The sequence below is a fragment of the Colius striatus genome, chromosome 8, assembly GCF_028858725.1.
Source record: "Colius striatus isolate bColStr4 chromosome 8, bColStr4.1.hap1, whole genome shotgun sequence".
Taxonomy (NCBI): domain Eukaryota; kingdom Metazoa; phylum Chordata; class Aves; order Coliiformes; family Coliidae; genus Colius; species Colius striatus.
In genome coordinates this window covers 29,441,885-29,462,175 of record NC_084766.1, presented here as the reverse complement: position 1 = coordinate 29,462,175, position 20,291 = coordinate 29,441,885, and the positions used below count along the sequence as shown (strand labels likewise).

The 20,291-nt window shown below is 40.2% G+C and overlaps 1 protein-coding gene across 3 annotated transcripts; it reads right to left on the bottom strand.

Moving 5' to 3' along the window:
- Positions 1–827: 827 nt before the first annotated feature.
- Positions 828–20,064, bottom strand: ACSL5 (acyl-CoA synthetase long chain family member 5). Of its 3 annotated transcripts, none has more exons than XM_062001274.1 (21): positions 19,964–20,064; positions 12,406–12,591; positions 11,766–11,874; positions 11,102–11,166; positions 10,921–11,022; positions 10,494–10,593; positions 9,259–9,437; positions 8,548–8,580; positions 8,281–8,332; positions 7,685–7,758; positions 7,160–7,237; positions 6,831–6,965; positions 6,217–6,351; positions 6,047–6,142; positions 5,436–5,508; positions 4,491–4,579; positions 4,279–4,395; positions 3,683–3,826; positions 2,644–2,745; positions 2,203–2,274; positions 828–1,790 (listed from the first exon to the last, which is right to left on the bottom strand). In XM_062001274.1, exons 2-21 carry the CDS (start codon positions 12,559–12,561, stop codon positions 1,650–1,652), a joined length of 2,052 nt encoding a protein of 683 aa, XP_061857258.1. In that variant the 5' UTR covers positions 12,562–12,591; positions 19,964–20,064; the 3' UTR covers positions 828–1,649. The 3 variants fall into 3 exon arrangements, with proteins under 3 accessions (XP_061857258.1, XP_010206881.1, XP_061857259.1); XM_010208579.2 differs by lacking the exon at positions 19,964–20,064 and adding an exon at positions 16,234–16,323; XM_062001275.1 differs by lacking the exon at positions 19,964–20,064 and adding an exon at positions 14,582–14,669.
- Positions 20,065–20,291: the final 227 nt, after the last annotated feature.

Genomic DNA, 20,291 nt, shown 5'->3' with positions numbered 1-20,291 from the left:
CCCAAGACCATTTTATACTGAAGTTGCTGTATTATTCAGACAGTGCCATTACTCATTTGGTTCCCTATTTGTAACAGCTACTAGCAGATGCCGGAGACAGGAAAATCTAAAGCACTGCAGTTTGCCATGGTAAGAAGAAGTTTAATTGCCTAAACTAGTAATAGCAATGGGTCAGTTGCTTTTACTAGTCAAAGCTAGAGCTGTGTCACAGCAAGGAGTACGTCTTTCCTGTCCAACAAATCTGCTGCTTGTTTTCCTTTTGGGATATCTGACCAAGAGCATTAAACAGGGAAACAGCCACCAGCTCCAAGGCTCTGGTACAGGCAAGGAGAATAGGCATAGGAAACCTACACATATTCTCCCCCCATATTACATTGTGTTAGCACAGTATCATCTTTTGGACAGCGGAGTAGTATGCAGGGAAGAACTGTCAGAAGAAACAGAATACACCAATTGATGATGTTTCTAAAGATAGAATCCATATACATCCTGACAAAATAGTTTTGTAAAGAAGCAGCTTTAGCCCTAGAAAAAAATGATACCTGAAGTCTTACTTCATGTGTTAGGCAGAGCTGGAAGAATGAGTTTATGCTGAAGACTTTAGCCCATATTGCCTTGCTACAAGAAAAGTTGAGTAGAGGAGCAACATTTGGTTTGGAACTGTCTTACACCTCATGGCTTGAGCTGGGGCTAAGCAGAGGCAGCGTAGGAAGCAAGTTAGCTTTTCTGCAGCAGTTGTGTTCTAGCTGCAGCTATTCATACCCAGGCAGCAGGAAACCTGCAGCTGACAGAGTGCAGCAGAGAAACAAGTGACTCATAGGCTTCAGTTTGATTGTGCAGTTACAATTTATTGCATCTTTAGGAATGACAGCTAAAGTTTTCCACTTACCAGGCTCAGATTTGTAAGTGTAGAGGGTTTAACTGCCATTGATTGCATTTGAGAACATGTGTGAAAACTGATCAGGGCCTCCCATACTAGAGTATAACCTATGTTTGCTTCAGACACATGTACTTTGTAAACCAGTTAACATCAGACTACTCATTTTCATCACAAGCAACCTATACTGTTTAGTGCAAGGCTGGGAACTAGAAATTCACTTCTGTACTTCCTGAACAGGTATTAAACTCCAATTCCTATTATGGCAGCTTGTGCTGAGGCAGGTTATAGCATCCTGAGTGGAAACTGAAGTGCTGTTTTCCTGCACTTAAGTTTTTTAATTATCTCCCCTCCAAAATACATGTAACTGCATCAAAGAGTTCAGTCTGATTGTAGATTAATCCACAAAAGGTCACAATGGAGTTCATAGTTCAAGCAGGAAAACATTGTTTGCTTTTGATGATGACAAGTGCGTACAGCTGCCTTTAAGGCTGAGGCTCTTGAGTGGTTTTTGCACTTCAGTCCCAGTCCAAGGAAGATGAAAGTTCTGGCTTTGCCTAGACAGCTGATGCATAGTCCTGCAAGATGTGAACACTGCCAGTTGTCAGTTATACTATAGCCATCTTCTTCTGAAAGTATTTTTCCCAGGATTCCAGAAACAATACATTTAAGTTTTCCTTGCTCCCCTCCACTCATGCCCGTGTTGTTCATAGGTCATGTAGTGTCACAGATTTGTTTGGATACTCCCAGCAGTTTAATCTAAACTGGTCACTTAGTCTTGCATATTGGAATAGAGGGCCTCAATCTGCATCTGGAAGAATTTAGCAAGCTCTGCTCGTTTTGCCTTCAGCGTTGGTGTCAAGAGTCCATTTTCTACAGTGAACATCTCTGTGTGGATATACAGGTCTTTGACCTATAAGGAAAAAATAGTTTAGCATGTGTCACGATTACTTACAAGGACAAACAACAGTTCTTCCCAGCTTCCTTGAGTTCAGTGCAAGGACTCAGTCTCAGAAGCTCCAGGAACTGAACTGGTTTCTGATGCAAGTTAAACTCCTTTCTGACACATCAAGGATAAGCTGCAACTCCAGTACAGCTCCTGCAGGCTAGGGTGAACCACTTCATGGCAATTGCTACTGTTGCCCACTTCTCTCCTCCTTCAAGAGACAGGCAGATAGCCAGTGTTTCACTGCCTACTTCATTCAGTTGCCTAGGACAGCTATCTTGGGTCCCATCCTATCACCATCAAAACAGGAATGAAGGCTTCTCAGCCACTGCATTAGCAACACAGGTGTTTGTTACAAGTAGAATTTGGAAATACTTACTTGTTCAAAGGATTTAAGGCCAGCTTGTTTCCCCAGCCCAACCATATCTTCTAAAATAGCTTTCTTCACTGCCTAGAAGAAATAGGAGGAACAGAGTGGGTAAAGCTGCCATTTTGTAATTGCAGCTCAAGACCATGCCTATTGCTTAGTCAGTGAAAACTGAAGTTGCCAAGAATGTATGTACCTATTTCAAGATTTCTCATACTAAGGCCACTACAAGGTCACATCTATCTTCTCATTGGAAAAGAAGCAGTGATAGTCCTTGAAATGTTATAAGACTTGCAGATTTTACTTTGTTTGCATGACTCACTCAATATTAAGCCAGTTTAATTTACCAAAAAGAAAAAAAAAAAATGGTGAGCAGAATGAAGTCTAAACAATGCAAGACTGGACTTCAGAACTAAATTCTGTCTAACCCGCTAAAAACACAAAGCCACTCACTGGATTTTTGCAGACATCTTCATAGGAACCCTTTATTCCCAGTTTTGCTGCAAATTCTGGAAGCGTCTCAGGATCAGGAACCACTATACCTACTAGACAAGACTGAAAACAAGTGGAAGTAGTCATGCTGAAACCAAGATAAGGTGTCTGAAATTACTCTGATTGTCCATGTGAACTTGATTGTAGACAGTGTCTCTAAAACAAGCCACATCTACATCCCCATCTATTTCCAAAATTTGGAAGGTACCTACAGGGATTTGAGTCCCTTATTTGAGTTCTGACAGCAGTAACTGAAGTACTAATGCAGATCATTATGTGTGCTGAATGCTCCAGCAATTGCTTTTGGCCGATTTGCAGACTGAAGACTGGAGTCTGCTAGTAGATGACATAGGTGACACCTCTGTGACAAAGAGGTAAAGAAACATCCCTTTCATGATAATAGGCTGAGAGAGTTGAGGCTGTTCAGCCTGGAGAAAAAGTGGCTCTGGGAAGACCTTCTAGCCTTTCAGTACTTAAAGGAGGGAAGAAAGATGGAGACAAACGTTTTACGGGGGCCTGCAGTAATAGGGCAAGAGGAAACAAAAAGAGGGGAGATTTAGACAACATAGAAGAAAAATTTTCTACAACGAGGGTTTGTAAAACACAGGAACAGGTTGCCCAGAGAGATGGTAGGTGCCCCACCCCTGGAAACATTCAGGATCAAGTTGGATGGGGTTTTGAGCAATCTAGTTGAAGATGTCCCTGCTGATTGCAGAGGGGTTGGACTAGATAACCTTTAAAGGTTCCTTCCAACCTAAATGATTCTATGATTCTGAACTATACAGAGCTGACCTGACACACTAATCTCATACAAGCTTGCAACTTGATGCCATGATCTCTCATTCTTTGGTGTCAATTTGGAAGGCTATAGGTCTGAAAGGATGTTCCTATAAACATGGCATTCTTGAGAACAGATCTTATTCAAGAACTCTTGTCCCCAATCTTCTAGAACTCACTATGGGAGAAATCTTACAGGATGCTCAGTCCTAATGTCACTTACCCTCAGGCTTTCCCCATGTACAAAAACCTGGGCTACAGGAGCACTTCTGATATAGACATTTTCTATCTTCTCTGGAGCAATGTATTCTCCTTGTGCAAGTTTAAATATATTCTTCTTCCTATCAATGATCTTCAACGTTCCATTCTGGAATTTAAAAGTGCAGGCCATTACTTTCAAGTCTGTCATCTATAAATCTGTCTTCTACTTCCGTAAGAAGTAGATGATAGGTTTGGTTTTGTTATGTGAAAGTCACAAAGTAATCTAGAACTGGTCTTTGATCTCTAGAGAGAAGGGGCACTTTGTCTAATTTCTCGAGTTAGCTCAGGACACAATTAGACAGCTCCTTCTCCTTCGACAGAAACCAAGACACCTTGTTGTTCTTTGCTGTGGAAGTGACATAGTCTCAACTGCTGACCTAGGAGGTCTTGCAACCTAATTGGTCTTTGGAGCTTTGCCTAGGATTACTTAGTGAATTATAACAAAATAATAGCATGTAAGGCTTTTATTCTAGAATTCACTTCTCCAGCTTCTCCGATTACTGTAAGCTAGCCAGGAATTCACATCCAAGGGATCGTTTGAATAAAGCAATTACTCACTGGCAACCATTTCCCTATGTCTCCAGTGTGGAGCCAGCCATCTTTATCAAGTGCCTCTGCTGTCTTCTCAGGGTCTTTCAGATAACCCTTGAACACATTTGGTCCTTTAATGCAGACCTACATTAATGCAAGCACAGAACATTGTCAGTCACCAAGTCTTAACGATTCAGATGTTTCAGTATTTCCTGACGCACACAGAAGATGGTACCCACCTCGCCTTCGTTGTTAGAGGAGAAGTAGTTCATTTCTTCCACATCATCTAGTTTTATGATGTTACAAGCCAGAGGGGCTCCAACATGGCCTAAGAGGAGAAAAAAAACAACCAAACAAGAACAGTTATATTTTGAGGATTCTGCTAGTAATTGACTCTATTTGATCTAAAGCTAGAAAGACTAGGTCTTGAAGTGCGATGGGAGAACACAGGTGCCTCCTACATATAAAAGGCTTCAGTGGTAGCAGGTACTTAATAGCAGTTTGTTCACTGCTTTAGCAAGAAGCAGTACTGTTTAAAGGAGTATGACACCAAATGTTCAAGGAAGTTAAACTAATATCCTGTATTAACTGTCTGGAAATGGTACGTAGGCACTAATTCTCAACGCTTAGAGCCATTTTTTGGTGTAATCACCACACCAATCCACAGAATTCCTTCATACACTCTGGTATTTATTTGCATTTCATCTTCCTTCTGATCTACAGTTAGTGGGTTCCCAGAGATGGTGAGTTGAACATAGAATACCCAATATTAAAAACATCCTTGCTAAATCTTCAAAATCAGTCAGTACTTCAGGAAAATAGTCAAGTATCGTGTCTGATATTTTAGTCATAATTCCTGAATAAAACAAGTTATTTGGGAGCTAAAGCTGTTTTCTTTAAGCCATTTGAGAAATCCTTGTCCAGTTTGTTCAGCTCTGTACAAATACTTCTTTCCTATACACTGGGACAGGGTCTGAGCTGACCCATGTCACTTCACACAAAAGATCCTCACTTGCTTGAGTCAAGAATTTCAGTACCTTTTAAGCATACAGGTGACTGTTGCTACTAAGAATCACTCTGAGGTTAAGTACCCAGGACTGAATTAAAAGCAGTAGAGCACCTAAGCTTGAGGGCCACTTTCTGTTGACAGCTAAGAGGGAGTATATAAGTCTCAGCTGCCATACCTGTTGTCCAGTCTCCAGGCATTGAGAAAGTACACCCAGCTGAACATTCAGTCTGGCCATAAGCTTCAAAGATCTGTGTGAGAAAGGTTGAATATTCTTTGATCACAAAGTTCTTGGTGCGATAGAGCTCAGTTTCAGCTATGGTCATGCTCAAATCTTCTTAGGAAAGAAGCCAAGACAATCTTAGTCTTTAAGACTTCTTGGTCTTATTGGTGTAACCAGATGTTCTTCAAGTTCACCTATCCAAACCTTTCTTTCATCACCATTCTCTAAACTGTGGTTTCAAATGTACTACATTGGGAGCTCATTGACTGTCAGGATAAGCCACAAAGCTCAGAAGGAGCTACTTGACTTTGAGTGTGCTCAGTGTTCCTATTTCTGCTGCTCTCTTCCTCTTTCTAGAGCCTACAGGATAGTTTTTTGGTAGTATCATTTGAAGCCAACCCTGCAGAATTTTGTTCCCATTGCAGTTAACTCAGATCAAATAGCCTGCAAATACTGAAGACTGACAGCAATCCCCCTGGAATCATGCTGGGCTAGGCCACAGCTGTATCATTGGTCATTTGTTTTGGCATAAATCAAACAGATCTTTAAGAAAAAACTCAGCTTACCTGACAGCCTAATGCTGCTCTAAGAAACGTCAGGACAGATGGAGATATAGGGGCTGCACCTGTTACCATTACACGTACTTTTCCACCCATGGTTGCCTACAAGTGAAATAGAAGCCATCAGATCCTCCAATGCTACATGGCTCAGCTTGCTTACACTTAAAATATCTTACCTGAACTTTTTTGAAGATTAGCTTATCCCAGATGCTGTCATTTCGAATTATGCCCTGTTTTATTTCAGCTGTCTTCATCATCACAGCAAAGTTTAACAGGAAACATTTCACCGGGCTCGTTGCACCACTTTTTATCTACAAGGAAAAGTATTGGTGACTCTCAAGGTTTAACTCACATCTGTATCTCCAGTCCTTGCTTTGTTAGGAGGGACCATAGCTTACTTTGATGTTCTAGGGTCTGTTTTCATCACTATGATCTAGGAGATGAACCAAGAGCCAAAACTAATTTGTGTTTCGTTGCTGCTGGCATACTACAGCCATATCTTTGAGGGACAGGGATCCTCTGTAGCTTTGCGCTTGCCTCATTTGCATTCCAAAAGCAAACAAGCTTATTGTCTCTGACTAGCCACAGAATTAGCCCAGTCATGACTGGATACACCTTTCCTACACTCCAGGACTTTTTCCATCTCCTCAGAAATGCTTTTAAAGAATTCCTCCTGTTAAGGAGTAATTAACTCATGGTGATGTTATGGTGCATTCAATATTAATTTAATATTGTATGCTTGCTTAGACACCCAAACATGAAGATAATTTAGCTACAATTGCTCACATACCTTGTCATATATTCGATTGAGCAGTCTTGGTACAACTGGAAATAGCGTTGGCTTCAAAGTTTTCATGTCATCTGTTAGCAACTTGATGTCTCCCTGGAAGAAGCCTACTTTTGCTCCACAGCTGTAGACCACAGTCTAAAAGTTGACCAGACAAAGCTCAGTCAAGGATTCATTAGCCATAATTATTTGTCTATGTAAACAGCATAATTTCCAGTGCCCAGTGGTAGGCAAGTTCTAGTGTGAATAGGTTTTGGGGAAATACAGAAGGCTATCATACCTTTTACTACAATTTGATTTATAGAAGCTCAAATGCATGTATCTGTACATACCTGTACAACTCTCTCAAACATGTGAGCCAAGGGAAGATAGGACATAGTGATATCTGAACTTGTAAATTCAAATGTGTTCTAGAAGGAAAAGAGGTAGAAGTTGGTTGGCACTCCCTATGCCTGCTTGAGTTAAGAGTAACTAGAAAGTGAATAATATTGGTATCAAGTTGAGTAATTTGAAATAGACACTTCAAATGACTGAAGCAACTTGGGCTCATCCATCACATCTTCAAAATTTGCAGCTGTAGTTCAGCCATACTAGATCATGATTAGTTATATGTTTTGGCAAGACTTGAAATAGAGTAGTTTAGTACTCTTGGCATTTAGGACTGACTCATTCTAGAAAAATATCTCTGTAGATGTTCTTGTTCAAGGTTCAGCCAAGTTTCTTCCTATACTATTGTCCCATTGAAATATGTGCACTTAGGAAAGCATGAGGTGGCTGGTTTGCAGAAAATGCTCACATTTAAGCTAGTTTCATGACTGACTGACATAGCCTAGATATCACTATTAGCAGTAGCTTACCTCTGTGCTTATAAGGAAGGCAGCAGCATTTGCAACAACATTTTGATGTGTCAGCATGGCTCCTTTAGGGTTACCTTTGGAGAGATCAAGCAAAGTCAGCTGTGACTGCCTGCTTCTGCTGTCTGTTTCCCATGTCTTGTCTGGCTCAGTTTGGACTCTCTTGGCTCAGTCATAGCACACACTGCCTTAAGACATCACAAATACACCTCATCTTGAGGGCTTTCAGCTATGAATATTATATAAAGGAATATTACAGCAGAGTCTGCTGAAACAAGATATTTATCTAGCCACTATGGATCAAAATACAGGCACAAGTTAAACAGCCAATCTTTTTAACATTAAGACTCTCTTTTTTTTCATATGGTAAGGCAACATGATTTTGGCTATTCTTCCCTCCAGTTCTAAGAAGCTTTGTCTTAGTGCACTTGACTTTGAGTGACAATGACCCAAGTAAAACTAAGTAGTGGCCTGACACTGTTCTAATTTACTGTTTTAGTTCTATATTGTTAACTTTTTCTCTTTTTTTGTGCTGGAAAGGATTTTTTTTCAGCAGGGAGTTTGTTTTAGTGGGAAAACATCACTATATGTTCTCTTACCTGTGGTTCCACTGGTAAAACACACAACACAAAGATCTTCAGGTTTCGGAGGCTAGAAGGAAAAACAGGTCAGAGTAAGGATTATGTTGCTTATCAGTATTTACATACACTTCCTGAAATAGGATGAACCAGGAATTGTTTGGAAATAGCAAAACAAGGTACAAAAAAAAAAAAAACTCCTGCCAGCCTTCTCTACTAGGAGCATGGCAAGAGATCTTTTCAGAGACTAGTTTTACAAGTTTATAACTGTTCCAGAGAGATACTTACAACTGGCTCTCTGATGTTGTTTCTTCCCAGCTCCTGTGTTAGAGAAAAACACATCTTAACAATTGCAACAGAAAGTCGTGCCACAACTCTACCTGAATAAGTAATTGCATCTCAAATCAACACTTATTTTTATTTTCCTTTTGATACTGTCTCATTTAGAGATATTGGTCTTCCTGAATTTAAACATACAACTTGGAAAAAAACTGACTCCTGAGGCTGTGGCAAGAATGAATTTGAGTGTGATCAGAACTGCTTAAAGAATTTGCAAATCCTGAGTGGAGATATTTCATTTTACTTGATATGGGCCATGACTCATACTTTACATTTATGCATCATATCTGGAAAATTAAGCCTAGTATTGGAATATCAGAGCAGCTAGGAATTTGCACTTAGTTTCAATTAGATACAACTATCAGTTTAGAAGCCTGATAAATCTTGTTTAAACTGCACCACAAACTAAGCTCAGGAAGTCTTCAGTTTAATGCATACTGCCTATCCAGAATGCAAGGACACAACTGTAGTTGATGGTTTGAACTCTGCCAAGTCCATTTGGCCAAATGTTTCAAAATGACAGCTCATCAAGATCTCAGGTACAGGTGTGACAACTGGATAATGCTTACATTAAAGTGTCATTGTTGCTAGAGAAGGTCCAGGTGTCTAGCTGGCAAGGTATTCCTCTGCAAGATCAAGCAGAATCCTTTAGTCACCTACCTCAACCTCCTGAAGTGCTAGAATTTCAATTCCCACTTTAGCTCCTCTGTCCTTGAGCTCTTTATCAAAGAGGTCCATAAGAATGATAGTCTTCATACATGGTGTCTTTTCTTGTTCACAATTCTCAAGCAAGACCTGTGCCTTCTCAGGCCTGTCACAGATCACTATGCTTATGTCAGCTATAGAAAAAAAATTACATTTTAGAGGTCTATTTACAAGACGTGAGACTAGTGAGTGACAGCTCAGTAGCACAAATATTTAGAACATGGAAGTGGTTTCTTCTAAAGCTATTTGCATTTGTGTGTATGGATTCAATGTCTGACTTACAGTGCTAAGAATGTTCCTCCTACCATGGTCAGCTGATTGGGCAAATGCCAAGGAACAGAAGCCAAATATCTTCAGTCATCATGAAGATAAGCATTTAAACTTTTGATATTGCTGTAAGAGCTCAGAATTGTTCTCACTGATTGCTTAGGTTTAGTCATTTTCTTTAAATTTAAAGAAATTTAGATGCGTTTGAAAGAGGGAGATACAATTCTTGAGTTAAGACCTCAGCTTCCATGCATGTGGCAGGCTGGTTTTATCAATTACAAAAGCATTTCCCATTAAGTCAGCAGCAGAACTGGATTTGACTAAACATGCCAGTTCCCCATTAGCCCAGTAAGACATAGCTGTGTATTCCCAAGACAACCCGTTTCCAAGGTTCACCAGCATGACCGTTGAAGTGATTTTGCTTGGCAAATCCTGTTTATCAGTTGGATACCAGATTGTTGTGACAACAGTGGGTATTTCCCCCCCATCTCTCCCTTAATAATGAGAGAAGAAAGTTTGAATATTTATTCAAGCTCCCTCACCAGTTTCTTCCATGACAGCATACTAGTTGTTGTTTCTGTAGAACAGGCCCTAACCAGATAGTTTAAAAAGATTTAGGCATTTCTTTACCCCTCCCTCCTCCACTCTTTACATCCTACAACTTTAAATCAGAGACACAAATCTAGTCTTAATTTGCATGCAAACCTGTCTGCATTGTCTGATTGTTTGGCAATGTGGGAGCTCAAGATTGCAAAACCTCAAATAGCAAATAGTTAAGCACTCTGATTGCAGAATGGTCCACAGCATCTAGCAGTAATGTTAAAGCTACTCCGATTTTTGCATCAAATTCCCTTGAACTTCAGCCTTCACAAAACAAAGTTTCTTAGAGAAATCATTATGAAGTAGTGGAAGTCAATATTTACCTTTGTTAACAATATATACAATGGCTTCTGGCCCCAGAGTGTCATAGAGTGGAACAGCAACCATTGAGTAAGTGTAGCAGGCATACTCTGAAATGATCCACTGAAGAGAAAACAGTACAGCTAAGGATAACTAGCAGCTGACAAGACAGATTTACCTACAGATTTCACCCATCTTGACTAGCCACACACACATAAGTAGGGGATTGTGGAAAGAGTATATCCATAGGATTCTTAGAGTAGTGAGGGTTCAAGATCATTGTATTACATACCTGGCATGGTATGTGCTCAGTCAGTAATAAGGGAACTGGGAAGGGAAAAGCCAGTTGTGATTGTTCCTCATCTAACCTCAAGCTATTTAAATACAGACCCTCCTCTCTCCCCAAGGTGTCACAATATTCTGAGAAAGAATATTCCACTTGTTGCTTACCTCTGGCCTATTCTGAGCAAAAATGCCAATAAACTGGTCTGGTGATGGCTTGCATCCTTTTTGCAGAAGCCCTGACCCCAGGTATTGAGCTCTGTCCAAAACCTGTAAGATAGTTGCCCCCCTACGTTAGTGTTACAAGACAGTATTTCACATTAAGTTGTCTGTCACATACAATGCTCACCTGTTTATATGTCAGCCACTGATAAGGTTGGTTGGGTTTTCTGTAGCCTAAACAGTTGCCATTTCCTAATGGAAGAATTTGGAAAAGGAATTGTAAAGCTCGATACTGAAGTTGCATAGCACTTCAATGCAACACTTCAAGTGGGAAATATTTTCAGTCAGACATCCAGCTGCTTGGAGCATGGAAGTGCACAGTGTCCAGGTCTCTGCCCAAACTAAGATTGTAAGACTGCTGGCTTTATTCTTACAAGCAATACTTCCAAGGTCTGCTGACACAGCCCACATGAAATTGAAATAGCTTTTAAGCTATCACATATTTCCACGTGTGGGACCCCTGATGTCATGTGTGCAGTAATCTTACACTAAAACCCACATCAGAAGACAAAACAGAAGTGTTCCCCCCAATTCCCTCTGATGCTGACTCTTCAGCAGGTTAAGGTGATAGATTTCAGAGATGCTTGCTCCTGCCCAGTCTGCCAACTAAGTCTACTTCTACATCAGTGGGGGGGAAAAAAAAATGTCACTTGTCACTCTACCCCACAGAAGGCTAGAAAAGGTTTTAGGATCTTGAATTATTCCCACAGATAAGTGTCAAGGCAAAAGAGCTTGGAATAATTTTATTTACTTGTGGTAGGCAAGTAGTAACTAGCACATGTAAAGCTTACCAGAAGCATGCAGCCCTCTCTGGAAAATTTCATACAGGGTTTTACCATCTTCAAAGTAGTAAGAAAGTAGGTTATTATCTGACAAGATTGCACCTCTTCTGGCTCCTCCCTAGGAACAGAGCATAGTTATGAAACATTACAGAACAGATGCAATGTCATTTGTTCCTTAGCCATTCTCCCAGCAATCCCTTTTGAAACATTTCAATAACATTGCTTTGTTAGGGAAGTCTCATTTTCCTTCCTGATTTTGATCTACTCTGTCATCAGTCATATGCAGAGGAATTTTCTAGATGGCTTAGATTAAAATTCAGTTACAGGTTATTAGAGAGACCTTGACCCAGACTGAGTGCTACCACTTGCCTAGTTACATGAAGTCTACCACCAGCCTCAAAGCTAGTGCAAAGCATTTAAAATAGAAAAAAAAATCAGTTACAAACAAGGCCATCTGGTAAAAAGCCCACCTAACCCTGTTGCAAGAGCTAAGGCTTCCCTTCTCCCCACCATGCTGTTGAGTTGTACATCTGGGAGAAATGACTGTGTATATCAGACAGGAGAGTTTCCACTGATACCCAGAGTCAGAACAAATCACTGTTCGGATTAATGCCAAATAGTCCATGTCCACAAGCAGACTAAGTATTACCTCAACTCCTATTGACTGCTTGTTCAAATCAACAGGAGGTACAACAGGTTTTGGCCTGCTTATCACCCACAGGAAGACACAGGCTCCAAATAAAATAAGACTAATCAATGCTGGTGTTGGGAGCGGTGAAAATAAGACTTGAAGTATCCAGATCATTGTGCTGAATCAGCGGAGCCAGAGCTGAACCTGAAACAAACAGGTTTAATAGACGTGAGTTAGAAGCACTCACTACCAATGAACCATGGTTACTTAAATAGTTTGTTAAGCAATAGGACAAATCATTTCAGCAGCTTGCCCCCAAAGACTCCTGGTACAATAATGAAGCGTGTTTATACAATGCTTTAAGCCTCTTAAGAGATCTCAAGTCACCTGTCCCCATAAATCTTAATCCATGTTGCATCCACCTCCACGAGAAACTGAAGCCTGATGAAGTCCGACAAGGAACAGATGTCAATTGTTTCTATTCAAGAGTAAAAATCTGCCTGAGGAAAACCAATATATAATTTCTCAAATTAAGTATAACTGAAAAAAAAAATGCCTACAGTTCAATGATGTGAGTAGTGAAAGCAAGAAAACTCTTCAATGTGATAGCTGTTCAATAGGAGAGAGTATTACTAAAATAGTAAAGGTATTGCTAAATTACAATCACAGAAACCAGGAAGGATCATTTTTTTTTTTACAGTATCATGGTAGAGGTAATAAACAGAACTGAGGATCATGACTATAGCAACAAGTACTCTGCTACAACTTAACACTACTTAGCGTTAACACTGCCTAATAAGAGCAGTGCAATTTTCACAAATAGCTACTGTCTGTTACATAGGCTTACTTGACAGAAAATTAACAAAGGACACCTATGACCCTTTTGTGATAAGGATCAGAGAACTCACTAACCCCAAATGCCCCAGGTAGCAGTAGGTAAGTCACTGGAAAACTTTCTGTCAGGGTATTCTCATCTCCTCACTGACTCATGGGCAAGGCAGTTTGTGCCAAAACGTCTAGGAAGACTGAACATTAGATAATGATACTTGGAGCAGAGAACTCCAGATCTAGAGAACACAACTAATCAAGTTGAGGAAAGCATGAAGATTATTAAATGTGGCAAAGCTTTTGCCTTCAGATTCTGAATTGACTCCACAGGTCTCATACATAGACAGAGGAACCAGACAGTAGTCTAATCCCCATATAACCTAACTGTCTTGACTATAGCTACTCAAGAATGATTTTCAGTTAAGCCAAACAGATCTTTAAGTTAAAGAAAGACCTATTGATGAGTTTCTCTCTAAAGCCTGGGAAGTATCCTGTGCTCATTTGTTTCTGGTTTATTGGTTTTGTTTTTTCATAGCAACTGTCTTCATTAGCCAGCTTACAGCACTGTGTGAGACTATACATGTGAGAGCCAAAACCTAACATCCTTTAAAGCTGCAGGAGTTAGTGTGTCATCCAAAAAAGCAAAAAGCACAAATACCTATATCTTGTTTGCAGTACACAAAAAATGCTTTTGGTACCTAATAGACTTTTTTCAATTCCTCTACCTCATTAATATTTAGTGACGGTGTTTTGCTCTTACTTTCCATTCACGTTTCCTCAGATGGGCTTTTAATCATTCCTGTTAAAGTACAAAGGTTCTCTTATTTAAGCTGTGGCAAGATACTGAAAATAAATTTCTCTCAATTCCCAGCATTAGGACACTTGTTTCCCATGCCTACTGTAACTACTCATCAAATCCAAGTCACTACTGGTGGTCTTCAAAAGCCACTTAATCCTGCTGCCTTCAAAGCAGAAGAGCCAGCAGAGAGGATAAGAGTCAGTACTTGACAGAGTTTTCAGCCCATGGGACGAGAATGGTTCTATCCTATATCTGTCCTACGGAGCAACTACAATCGTAGCTTAAGCCACAAATCCAAATACCCTATGCATGTCTCAAACCACCTGTTAGACCTCTTGTGCAATAAGATGCTGGATAGTTTAAGTGTGCCTATGTTGTCTGCCCTATCAATGGTCAGGGATAAGATGCACTAAGCTCTAAAGTGCAAAGGCTTAGTTTTTATCAGAAGAGATACCATTTACAGCTATGAGTTCAGGAGTACATGTTCTCATTTCTACTGTACTGCCACCCCCTGCAACCCCTACAGCAATTCCATCACTGGCTGGAAGGAGTGAAACACTTACTCACAATTCCTCCAACTTAGGAGATTCTCTCCACTGGAAAGTGGCAGAGCTTCATGCCTCCAAACACACAAGTATGAAGAAAGGAATCGGTGTCATCTCCATCTCAGTAGTTCCTTACAGACGGCAAAGCAACCTCTTGACACTTGCACAACTTCAGAAGCAACAGTGATGCACTGCCTGGGAGAATGTTTCCTAAAATTCCTTGTCTCAAGTTCACCCAAGAAACAGTTTGCAGATGTCTTTGAGGTGATCATGAGAACTTGATCAGCATCAGTGAAGTAACATTGACTCATTCCAAGCAGGAAGAGTAGAGTACAGCCAACTACACTAGGGTTACTAATTAGTTGGTTAACCACCAATAGCTCACTCTACATTTGCTTACACAGTGCAGCTCTTGCCTGGTGTCCAGCTGATGTGAGCCACTGTACCAGTTCTTACTCCTTGGAAGCATTATATGCCATCTTCCTCCAGCTGCACCAAGGAGAAGTCTTGTATTCTGCAGGGTTTATGAACATCTAACTTTTAGCATCCTGAGAGAAGCTAAAGTGCAAAAGCTCAGTAGTGACTACTAAACAGAGCCATGTAAAAAAGGCAGAAAGCAAAATCCACAGTAACTTAAGCGTTAAGCCTAAGATATGCTTTAGTCAGACTTTGCTTTCAGAGTGCCTCTTATGAAAGTCTGAGGCAAACAGTTCAAGTACCCTTTGATCTTGGCTGAGGAGCACTCTGCTGGAGGGTGGGAAAGAACAGGGCCTCAGTAACTTACTTTCAGGAAGTATAGAGCTCTGTAGTTTCAGCATACACGTTACAGCCTATTTCTGGGCCTTGCTCATGAAAGCTACTGGACTCAGGCTTTCAGTATACTTAAATAGAAAAGTAATTCTTTATTAAGAATTCTATTATGTCTGATATTACTGTCCCTCCATCGGGATGGCAGTAACACCATGACTGCTTAGTATGAAAAGTAGTTTTGTCAGATCAATTATCAAGCCAAGCTTTCAGATTTTTATATATCAGATTTTCTCCTTGAAAACTACCAACTAATAAATACAGAACATGTTCAACTAGCCCTTTGAAGTACTGAAAAAGTTCAAAAATAGGCAGTATGATGGATCTTTTACTATTTACCTTATTAGATAATACATGATGACATTCTTGCAAAACGTGCATGCATCAGCATTATATTAATAGGAAATCATCTCTAGACACACAACAAGCATGCTTTAAAGAGCTAGAACTAAAGCTCAACTTGAAAATTCACACAGACCTCCTAAGAGAGCTAAAATATCATTAAGCCCCTTACATAGCCACACAGATAAAAGGTAGCACCAAGAACATCAACGTGCTAATAACTTTTATCACTGCATATTATTACACCAGTTGTATTATGAGGAGCAAAGAGCAAACATGTATCTGAATTTACCTCAGCCTAAGGTTAACATTTAACTGATAGCATACTACCAGAGATTTCCTAGCAAGCTCCTGAAAACCTCATTATCTTAAACCCAGCAGCTAATCACTGTGCTTGCACATAGGTTATAGTGAAACCCATGTGAGTAACAAGCAAGCCCATTAGCAATAAAACAAATAAAAGTAGAACTTCATTACTTTGACAGAAAATATTTCAGAAAACTACACAAAAAAAGATACTCCTACCATTTTGAAGATGGGGTGGAGAGCCAACCTCTTTTCCTTAAGTAAAAGGAAGCCTTACAAACACAGTAGGAAACCCAGACCAGCTAGATAACCCTCATGTTAAAAACTACAGCTACTTCCCTCTCCTCGGTTTAAATAAATCAGCAAGCAGAAAAGCATGCTGGGAGAGGAGCCTGTAAATGGGAGGAACTTGCGTAGAGGAGATTAATTGGTTAGGAAAAGAAACACAGAAGAAGTTGTTGAGTTGTTTAGAGGTCTTCTGTTGATTCAGTAGAGCTTGACGGTTACATGTATGTGAAGAGCTAGGTGAAAAATAGAAACCTTTTGAAATTATCATGTATTGCTTATAGACTATTTGGTATTATTTTCTCTGGGTATAAAGCTGCCCTCCCAACAATAGTTTTCTCTCTACAGGTGTGTGTACATTATGCTCAGCAGAGCTTTATAGCCTGCAATACTGACAAAATGCTTTGAGTAAAGTATTTTTCCTACTACTGTAATATATTTGCTGGTGGGCTGAATCTCCAGTTCGGCTGCTGATTTGAGGTTTTTTGGTTTAGGTGGGGGGTTTTTTGTTATTTGGGGGTTTTTTTAATCCCCCAGAACTACCCAGTTCTTTCTGCTGTGGTATAGACTTAATGTATGTGCAGTTATTTGCACAAAGTAACAGTGAATCACATTTTAAACTTCACTTCTGTTTCCTTCTATGACAGGGGTTTTCTTTCTGCTTTTACAGTTGCATTTCTCTGCTTAACGTTTATAGCTTCTGCAGTCTCCATTTTCCTCTCTAATGCTTGTCTAATGTAACTGGAATTTTGCAGCAGGTTTGCAGGAGTAGGAAGACAGTAGCTTCACTTATCTCTCTTTTTTAGTGCCTTGACTTCAGATCTTGGATTTGTTTTCCCACTTAATAGTTTGTCCATATGAAAGTTTTTCTGTACTGCATTGATGTTGAAACGTTCAAAGAACAAGGCCAATTTTGTTAAGAACATGATAGAAACAATGATTAAGCTTGAAACAATCCACTATGTCAAAAGCAGAAACCTAGGTAGGATTAATGGGAAGAAAAGTCAAGAGACTGTGACAAACTACCTATGCCTGCCAAATGATGAAAAAACTAGGTAAAGGGTAATTCTCTCAGGAGAAGATAGTGACCACCAACTCCAGCTACACCCCAGACTCAAAAGAAGGCAAAGTGGGCATGTGTGCTCATTTATATGCTAGGCAAAGAAGTTTTGTCCAATTAATGCATATGTATTAACATATTGAACATGTACAAATTGTGTGTATAAATAATCATAGTTTTGGGACCATGGTGTGCTGCCTTGGGACAGGCACTTGTGTACACACATTCACACAATTAAAGAAAATACCTCTGTCTTGTGTGTGAATTGAGTATCTGCACACCCCCATTTTGGAGACAACATGAGTTTAGAATTATCTGCTCAGCTAGACTAACTATAGCTGTACATAGCATGTACTTGCATCCAGAATACAGCCTGTCCTGGACCTTGGCTTGTTAAAGCACATAGCCTTTACTAATTCCAATTATGTTTTTATGGCTGCTGTAAACTTTATACTATTCAGGTAAAGCTAATTTACACTGTAATTGTGGTGTTCTTTAGCAAGGCAGATATACTTGTAGGGAAGCTGAGGCTTAGTTCACTGATTTTGCTGTAAGCTTTACATGAAGATCAAAAAGAAATAGCTTGCTCTGCATGTAACTCCAATGCCTTTGGCTTTGCCTACCCAGACCTGTACCTATGGGATTTAAGTGAAGCTGTGAGCCTCAGCAGTAACAGTGATAGTCTGGGTGCACTTATGCTTAGAGCAAGTCAGTGTCTTTTGCAGAGAAGGGAAAGGACAGGCTCCCAGCCCAGCCAGCCCCATTGTTACCTTCTTTTAGTGCCTGTCTGAGTGTTTTCCCCCTTTAGGTATCTGACCTCAGACTGTTATTTTTCCAGGAGGAAGAGAAAAAGCAGTGAATTTACCCTGTCTCTGATGGTTAGCAATGCTGTGTATTTTAAATGGATTGACGTTGGCTGCAGGTATGAGAGCCTATGCCCACAGCATCATCCTGCCAGGCCTGCCAGAAGCCCAGTGTGTGATGTGGAGGCACCTGAGCTGGTAAGGTTACATTGCATTGCCTGGACTCAGTGGGTCTCACAGCTCCAACATAAATTGGATTGGGGGATGTACATGGAAAAGCCTTGGGGAGCATAGATTTCCTTAATGATTGGTTCTGTTTAATGCTTATAGATTAGAATGTAGCTGATGTTCTTTCCTCAGTATGAGTAAGAAGTGACATGCAGATTTCAAAGCTTTTGGTTTTTGATACTGACTTAAATGATCTGAATAAACTGCATATTTTTAGGAAGCACAAATCCACTTGTTGCTAGTAATTCTCTGCCAAAAAAAAATAAAGCACAGTCATGAATAACAGCCTTTGCTACTTTTTGTACATGTGCATCTTTCATACTCATTAGCAAATTAAGATGAGCAGCAGGTAGGATATGTGTATAGAAAGTTCAAGTTGTTTCCTTTCTGTTGTCTCTGTCACAAAAGGTTTGCTTAGAGGGTGGATAACCTGAGCTTTTATAATAAACCTTTAGGTCATGGCACAACACGAGCTTTTGCCATCTGAAGATGCCAAAATAGCCCATCTAGGTAGAGCAAATAGCAGAGGCTGTAAATGAAGGGGAAGCATTAGCTCAGTGTACAGTTTTCTCTGTTGTCATTTCATGCATCTTAATTTTGTGAGTCTGTGGGAAGTAAGAGCTCACTTTGTTTGCAGGGTTTTTGAACTCCAGTTTGTTTTCTTAATGCCATGAAAATAATCACTGTTTATTGCTCTGATGCACTTTTCAAGGGCAGCCTTCTGGCTTTTGTAAAGCAGAGTAACCTGCATAGAGATATAATCTTCTCAGAGCACGAGATTCCTCAGAGAAGATAGTAAGGACAAAATGTGGAAGAGCAGAACACTTTTTGCCAGTTCTCTTACTTGCATATTGATTTCTGGATTATCTTTGTCTCCAATATCCATTCCTTTGTTACAGCAGCAGCTCTGTACAAAAGCAAGAGCTTGAAGAATGTTCCATCTCTACAGCCCCACTTTAAGCAGTGGTAGCAAGGCTATGGCAGAAGTCTGATGTGCCATACATGTCTTTGCTTTTAAAACATCAAAAACGTTATAGCTTGCTTCTGTGTTCTTAGTTAGGGATTAAGGTCCTATTGTAGTAAATACTGCCAATAAGCTTCTGTGTATAAATGATCAAACATGTTACAATTTTTTACTGACAAGATTTCAAAAGCTAATGATTCTTCCACTTCTGGAACTTGGTTTTAAATGTGAGTCTGGAAGCCTGGCACTGGTACTCTGTATACTGTATCTTTAAATAGACGTAACTAGCAAACTGATAATGGCTTCAGCCTGGATGGCAGTCCGGTTTCCACTTCCAGCTAGTCTTTAGCAACAGGGAGTGTTCAGGTGGTTGCTCTCACTCAGGCTGTGATTTCTCTGTATCACACCCCTGAGTCCAGATTTGTTTCTTTAATAACATCCAGACAATTACACAGCTGTTGCCTTTAACAGTATAATGATGAGAAGAGTGCATTGGATCCAGGCTTGGCAGCAAATTAAGGCTATTATCTCACTTGCAGTACTTCTCTGTGGGAGCAGGAAGCCTAGTACTTGGGAAGCACAGGGTCTGATCAGGAGAGATTGGCTTACCTTCCTTTGGGGCTGGAGGAGAGTGGAGGGGCTGGTACAGCTTTCTTCCTTTGCTGCTTTACAACTTCAAGTAGGTGTTCAAGGGTTGGTGCTTCCTCAGCTCCTGTGGCAGGACTAAGCCTCAAATCATCAGCGTGTGGCTTTAATAAACAGGCAACACTGCACCCAGGTAACCTTTGAACCTACATTGCAACAGGTTCAAAGGTAAAAAAAAAAAATTATTCCTGATCAAATATAAAGAGCAATTTTGGCTGGTTAGAAATGTTAAACACACAAGTCTTGCTCAACAGCTTTGGAAGAGAGCAGCACACTGAAAGCAAACCCAGCC